Source organism: Gossypium arboreum, chromosome 11 (assembly GCF_025698485.1).
Source record: "Gossypium arboreum isolate Shixiya-1 chromosome 11, ASM2569848v2, whole genome shotgun sequence".
NCBI classification, from domain to species: domain Eukaryota; kingdom Viridiplantae; phylum Streptophyta; class Magnoliopsida; order Malvales; family Malvaceae; genus Gossypium; species Gossypium arboreum.
Window position 1 is genome coordinate 131176640 of NC_069080.1, and position 8454 is coordinate 131185093.

An 8454-nucleotide genomic window follows, 5' to 3' on the forward strand; every position below is an offset into this window, starting at 1 on the left:
AGTGTTCCCGGTATCAAATCAATACCAAATTCTACTTCCACGATTGGAGGCAAACCCGACAATTCTTCCGGAAATACGTCCGCAAATTCACACACAACCAAACTCGATTCAACTTTCTTTTCAACTTCTTTTGTATTAATTACATACGCCAAATAAGCTTCATAACCCTTTCTCAAATATCTTTGAGCCGACATTGAAGAAATCACACTAGGCAATGCCTCGATTTATCCGATTCAACCCGAGAGTTTCACCATTTCCACACTTTAATTCTATAACCTTTTCTTTGCAATTTACTATAGCATCATGCAATGTCAACCAATCCATACCCAAAATAACATCAAATTCATCAAACGGCAACAACATCAAGTCGGCCGGAAAGTAATGATCCCGAATCATTAAAGGACATTTCTTACATACTTTATCAATAGTCACACATTTGCCTAACGGATTCGACACTCTAATCATAAATTTTGTATTCTCAACAGGTATATTCATACTAGACACCAATTTCATGCACACATATGAATGAGTAGAACCGGGATCAATCAAAGCAATAACATTAACATTATAGAGAGAAAATGTACCGGTAATCACATCAGGTGAGGAAGCATCTTCACGCGCTTTAATAGCATAAGTTCTAGCCGGAGCCCTTCCTTCAGGTCTAACCGGTGCATCCCTGGCTACATTCTTACTACTTGTTTCACTTCCAACTTTTCTCGGATACCTTCCCCTCGAGTCTGCACCACTAGCTTTTACATTCTGAAATTTTTCTTTCTCAGCTCTCTCTGGGCAGTCTCTAATAAAATAATCCGGAGAACCACATCGAAAACATTCATTTGCTCTGCACGGACCAAAATGATTTCTACCACACCGCTGGCACTCGGGTTTAACAAATCTCGTATTTCCCACACTAGCTGCAGAAGTAGTCTGAGATTTAGGACCCACATTTCGCTTCTTAAAATTTCCATATGATTGCCCAGCTGAAACTTGGGAACGAGGATTCATATTTCTTGACTTTCCGGTTTCTTTGTGAGGGTGCATTACTCATTGGTCTTTTCTTCCAATTTCGTGTTTGATTCTACCTTTTCTTTTCCTTGAGAATTCTTCACCTTGCAAGCTCGATCGACAAGTACCACCATTTCTTTTAGTTCAAGGATCCCAACAAATACCTTAATGTCTTCGTTAAGCCCGTCTTCAAATCGTCGGCACATCTTGGCTTCAGAGGAACATATTCCACGGCATACTTACTTAATCGAACAAACTCTCTTTCATATTCGAGATCGTCATATTACCTTGCTTCACTCAAGAAACTCTTTACATTTCGATCAATAAATCTTTCACTAATATATTTCTTCCAAACTCTTCTTGAAAGAATTCCCAGTTACCCTCTCTTTCGGTACCACCAAATCAAAGTCTTCCACCAATTATAGGCTGAATCTCTCAACAAAGATGTAGCACATTTCAAACATTCTTCGGTGTACAAGATAATTCATCAAATACCGGATAGAATTTTCAAGCGAACTCGCTTTCTCTGCATCATCATCAATATTTGCTCTAAATTCTTCACCCCTTGTTTACGAATTCTATCAACGGGGTTCTGTGAAATTTTATCATATCCACTCCTTGAGGCATTGGAGGCATAGGTTGAGGAATTGGGGAGGTGGGGAGGTCGTACATTTGGGTTCGTCTGAACGAACTCGATGTACCATGCACTCATCATTTGGAGAAAGGCTTCGATCCCTTTCCTCCTCCACGACCAACAAGGGGGTGGGTTTTCGATCGGCGCTGCTCCATCAGCGGAGCTGGCGCATTACTCAGACTTCATCTGCCACAGCTGGATCGGGATCCATTTACTATATAAAAAAAATTTCATTTAAAAAGGTCAGAAGTCGTCACACTATCACAATTCATACATATGGCATGTATAGCAAAATTCGTACATACAACACGTAGTCCGAGAACCGACTAAACCTGCTCTGATACCACTAAATGTAACGCCCCACACCCGAGACCGTCATGGAGTCGAGTATGAGGTGTTACTAAGCTTAGTTTAACATTTTAGAACTTTGAATTATTTGTTTCTACATTCACAGCTTTTAAGCTACTTGCGTCACAGTCACAAGAAAAATCATATCTCGAGTTACGAAACTAGAAATTAAGATCCGTAAATTTTCCCTGAATCTAGACTCATAAAAATATCTACTAATTTTTTCCTAGAATTTTTGGTTGGGCCAATTAGTACAGTTTATTAGTTAAAGTTACCCCTGTTTCAAGACTCGACTGGTCTGACCTCTGTTTACTTCGAACCATATTTCTCTCTGTACAAAATTCATATGACTATGAGGTTTGTTTATATTAAAACTAGACTCAATAAGGATTCTGAGGATATAAAATACACCACCTAATTATATCTTTACAATTTATGGTGAATTTATAAAGTAGGAATAGGGGATTCAGAAACTGCTATGACTCTGTTTCACTAAAATTAAAATATCTTCTAACATATACCTCCTTTACTTGTTTCATTTGTTTCATGTGAAACTAGACATAATAAGATTCAATTTGATATGTATTTCACCACCAAATCAAATTTCTATGATTTTTAGTAAATTTTCAAGCTCGCATTAGTGTTGTTGCGGTATTCTGTTTATGGTAAATTTCATCCTTTTTATAAGTTTTTATGCACTAAGTATCTTAATAGTTTTCCTTAACATCAAACATAATCTAAACTAACCATTTTCATAATTTATCATTATCAAGCATTTCCTCAACCATTTCACAACCATACCATAAGATCATTTACACAAAATGGGTATATTGCTATACATGCCATACTTAAATTTACAAGCCATTTACCAAAAATCTTCGGATAGTGTGGTGAGCCTTCGACCTATCCCGACTCTGAAATGGCTTGTCCAAAACTACAATGAGTAAGAAGGAGGAGTAAGCATAAATGCTTAGTAAGTTCATATGCAAATAATAAGTAACATAACAAACAATTATACCATCAACATTAGCATACATCACTAAAACACATATCACATTTTTAATCATTCTTCATCATCTTATTACCTTATCGTGGTTGTATCAATACTCAACCCGAGGGTTAAATACATACCTGTCCAAAATATCCATTTCATATCACTTACCAATACGTCTCTTTACATCTCGAAATTTTCCTCCATTTGAGTAGAACTTTACCCGTTGAACACATCGGAATATAATTCGGATACATGGATAACTTGCACATAAGTGCCATATATGCAATCAAGCAATCATGTAACCCGCCCATAAGTGAACTCGGACTCAACTCAACGAGCTCGGGCGTTCGCATCCATAAGTGAACTCGGACTCAACTCAACGAGTTCGGATGCCTAGTTACATCTCACGAACTCGGACTCAACTCAACGAGTTCGGACATTCGCATCCATAAGTGAACTCAGACTCAACTCAACGAGTTCGGATGCTCAACCATCCTAGTGACATGTCACTTGTATCCTAATCTATTCCTAAGGTTCAAACGGGCTTTTTCCTCGAACACTTATCCTTGCCGTCTTCCGTAGAATGCCAAATCAATACTCGGTAACAATTATATTTAACAAGTAGTTCACATAATTTACATATTATTTGAAATTAACCACAAAGCATACATTTCATAATAAAATTCAGCATAACATATAATTAACATCAATAACTTAAAAATAACCATTATGCTACATTATTTACACATGAACTTACCTTGGTACCAAAATACAAAGATTTTGCAATTTAGTCCACAATCTTTTCTTTTCCTCGATTGAGGTCGATTCCACGTCTTTCTTGATCTAAAATAACACATTTAGCTTATTTAATACTCATATTATCAAATTAATCCTTAACTCAAATTTTGGCAAAATTACAATTTTACCCTAAACTTTTACATATTTACATTTTTGCCCCTAGGCTCTGGATTAAACTTTATTCCTTATTCTTATGTTTTACAACATGCTGATCACTTTTCTCTTCTATGGCAACATCAAATTCTCACTCTAACATGTACTTGTGACTATTAGGTATTTTTACCGATTAAGCCCTTTACTCATTTTTGCTTAAAATCGAGTAGTACAAGTTGTCTAACATAATTTAAAACTTTATATTCTATCATAAAACATCAAAATACACAAATTTCACCTATGGGTATTTTTCCAAATATAAACCCTAGGTTAAATTATTGCTAACATAAGCTTTATCGAGTTCTGGGGATCTCAAAAACGTAAAAATCATTAAAAGCGGGCTTGGAATCACTTACTATGGAGCTTGGAAGCTTGAAACAAACCCTAGCTATGGAGAACCCTTGAAATTTCGGCCTAATGAAGAAGATGGACAAAATTGGCTTTTAATTTTGTTTTTAATTCATTTTAATAACTAAATGACCAAAATACCCTTACTACTAAACTTTCCAAAAATTCCTTCCATGTCCTAATTTTGTCCATGAACTTAAAATTGGTAAAATTTCTATTTAAGACCTCCTCATTAATATTCCAAAACAATTTCATACTAAAAACTTCTAGAATGCAAGTTTTGCAACTTATTCGATTTAGTCCCTACTTTCAATTTAAGCACTTTAGGCATAGAATTTCATCATGAAATTTTCACACAATCATGCAATCATATCATAAAAATCAAAATCATTGTAAAATAATTATTTCTATCTCGGATTTGTGGTCACGAAACCACTATTCCGATTAAGCCCTAATTTAGGATATTACAAGTTGCATGTGCGGCATGGAAGGCCATCTTCTAACACCCTTCAAGAATGCTACTCTACGCCCATGAATTAAATAAAGTCCTTTTAGAATCCCTTAATATTTCCCTTTTTAGCTTTAAGGAAATTAGAATTCTGGAAATAAAGTCTTTTTAAAATCCTAGCCCAAAGAGCATCAGGATCCTAGATTAAGCGTCAAGACTCAAGGCTGTTTTGCAAGCAGAGCAAGGTTAAATAATTCAAGTTCTCTAAAACCTATGCCCCCTACATCTTTGGGTGTCATAAGATTCCTCTATGCTTTCTAATGAATACGTCTCTCATTTTCCTTCTTCCTCTACCAAAAATCAGCCAAGGCTGAATTCATTTTCGCATAATTATTTTTAGGAAATTTGTAACAAAACATCATATACATTGGTACGAGTACTACAGCTTTAATAAGATCTGACTCCCCCTCTAAAGATAATGTTTGCTGCTTCCAGTCCTTAAGTTTGGTAGACCTTATCTTTGATATACTTCAAGTAGACAAAGAAGGGACACCCAAATAGACGCCCAAATTAGTTGCCACCGTTATATTAGTCTCTTTCTGAATCAACCTTTTAATATCTTCGGGAGTATTCACACTAAAAACTTTGCTTGATTTATCATAGTTGACCCTTTGTCCAAAAGCTGCACAATATTCTTGAATCAAGTTAATCATTCTCCTACAATCTAACGAATTAGCTTCTAAAAAGAATTAAAATCCTTCGCGAATAACAAATGTGACACTATTGGACAATAACTATTAAGGCTACTCCTAGAAATAAAACCAGACTCGACTCTATTAATAATTATACGACAGAGGACATCCACAAAAAAAAAAAAAAAGAAAGAGATAAGGTGATAGAGGGTCACCTTGCCTAAGACCTCTAGATTGGTAGATTTTTCTACTAGATTTACTATTAATAAGCAAAGTATAAGAAGCATTCCTCACACCCCCTTTTTTTTTTAAATAGCTTCCAAAAATCATCACTCTATCTTGTTATATGCTTTATTCATGTTGAGCTTCCAAGTAACCTCACACTTTTTACCCCTCTTCTTCAAATTCAAACGATGGAAACCTCTTGAGCTATTAAGATGTTATCATGTATTTGTCTATCTACCACAAAAGCACTTTTATTATTCATAATCACTACCCCTAAAACTCCTTTCAATATATTCACCATGATCTTCGATATGATTTAATAGTTAAAATTACAAAGATTAATTAACCTAAATTATGTCATTAATTCAAGACATTTAGTCTTTAGAATTAAAATTATCTCAATCTCGTTTAAACCCATCGGAAATTTCCCTTCCCTAAAAAAACTCTTAATAGCTTCCAAAACATCCTTTTTAATAATTTCCCAATAATTATGATAGAAAATCCCATTAAAATCATCGACGAAAAAAGAGATTAATTTAATTGTTTTGTATACTTAACTTGTACAATATAAGTAAAATCTTATAATTTTATCTCCAAATTCTATCAACACAATTTTCTTACCCTTATTTATAATCTCATTTGTATCTAACAGGATATCCAATTTAAAATTAAATAGTCTTTTTATATAATGAATTATATATTTATTTGAATCTCCTTTTAAATTAATTAGAGTGAAGTTTCTTATTTAGTATTGACTGCTCCATAAAGTATTCAAAGTATTCAAATAGATTTATTTTTTAAGTCTCGTTATAAGTGATGAATTTATATTAAAATTATTTGATAAATTAATAAAATATAAGCTTGGGTTCATCTACTTTTACATTTCTTTTACCTATTTAAATTATTTCTTAATTTTCCTTATTTTTAAAAATTTATTCCTAATTTTTATATAGGAAATATAATTGATGTGGAAATGAAAGAGTTAGGAGAGAACATGGTTAAACATTGTGCAGGGCTTCCATTAGCCATAGTTGTATTGGGAGGAATTTTGGCTACAAAGAATAATTCATTAAACGAATGGCGAAAGATATCTGACAATGTAAAATCATACTTGAAGAAAGCTAAAAATCAAAGACCAGAGGATGTGTTAGCATTAAGTTATGATGATTTGCCTCCCTATCTAAGATCATGTTTCCTCTATCTAAGTCATTTTTCAGAAGATTATATGATAGATATGGATAGATTGATTCAATTATGGGTTGCTGAAGGTATTGTGTCATCAGAGCAAGAAGAAAGAGATGGTGGAGAAATTGCGGAAGATGTGGCGGAATCTTATTTAATGGAACTTGTGGAAAGGTGCATGATTCAAGTACGAGAAAGAGATGTGGCAACCTTAAAGGTCAAAACGATTCAGATGCATGATCTGATGAGAGATCTTTGCTTATCAAAGGCAAAACAAGAAAAATTTGTCTTCATTGTTAATCGATCAAATGCATCTTCATTATCTATGATTCGGAAGGTTCGTAGGGTTTCTGTGCATGAGTTTTTTTTCATACAATGCATTAAAAGTCCAAATATTCGGTCACTTTTGTTCTTCAATCAGTTCTTTCCGAAGGAGGAATTAGAAAAATATTTGCCCTTAGAAGTGTTGAATTACGTTGAAAAACATAATGGCGATTGTTGTAATCCACTATTTTGGATTCTTCTGATTTCGACAGCTTCTACAAGACATCTTAAAATTCGGGGAATTTGTAGATACATGTTCAACAACTTCAAATTGCTAAGAGTCCTAAACTATGAGATAGGAAGAGCATATGGTTTTTTTGGCGGGTGGGAGTTAACCAGTGATATAGGGAATCTCATCCATTTAAGATTCTTGAGTCTAAGGAATCATGACATCCTACGGTCAAAGTTGCCATCATCTCTAGGCAACTTAAGGTGCTTGCAAACCTTGGATTTAAGAGTTTATAATTACAAAATTCATGTACCTAATGTGATATGGAGGATGGAGCAACTAAGACATTTATATCTCCCTTCGAGATGTAAAAGCAGAACTAAGCTGAAGTTGGGTACTTTGAGAAAACTCCTAACACTTGTGAACTTCAACACCGAGAATTGTTATCTGAAGGATCTTATCAACATGACAAATCTTAGAGGGTTGGTGATAAAAGGGGCCTTCAATATTGAAAATTTCAATGAGGAGGAGTTGGGCGAGAATCCACCCATAATCGGAAGTAAATATTTTCATTCCTTATTTATTTTAACCGATTCAATAGATCCAAGACATTTGGCCCACCTCCTTTCAAGTTGTACAAGTATTTGCAAGTTGAGTATAAATGCAGAGATAAGTAAGTTACCAGAGTATCGCTACTTCTCTTCACATCTCGCTTACATACGGTTGGAATGTTGCCCGCTTGATGAAGATCCAATGCCAACACTAGAGAAGCTGCCTAACTTAAGGATTCTTGAATTCGAAGAAACTTTCAGAGTAAATGAAATGGTTTGCTCTGCACAGGGTTTTCCTCGACTTGAGTCTCTAAGTCTTGCGTGGTTCAACAATTTGGAGGAGTGAAAGGTGGATGAAGGAGCCATGCCTTCTCTTCAGTGGTTGGAGATTTGGAATTGCCTCAACTTGAAGATGCTTCCAGAGGGATTGAGGTTCATTACAACCCTCAAAGAACTGAAGATTGAATCAATGCCAAAGGCATTCAAAGATATATTGGAGGAAGGAGGAGAAGATTTCTACAAAGTCAAACATGTTCCTTCTATCATATTCCAAGACTGTGAGGTACAAATAGATTGAATGATA

At 34.7% G+C, this 8454-nt stretch overlaps 1 protein-coding gene across 1 annotated transcript; it reads left to right on the forward strand.

Moving 5' to 3' along the window:
- The first annotated feature begins 6618 nt into the window (after positions 1-6618).
- Positions 6619-8217, forward strand: LOC108481518 (probable disease resistance protein RF9). The gene has a single exon (XM_017784640.1). It carries the CDS (start codon positions 6619-6621, stop codon positions 8215-8217), a length of 1599 nt encoding a protein of 532 aa, XP_017640129.1.
- The last annotated feature ends 237 nt before the right edge of the window (positions 8218-8454 follow it).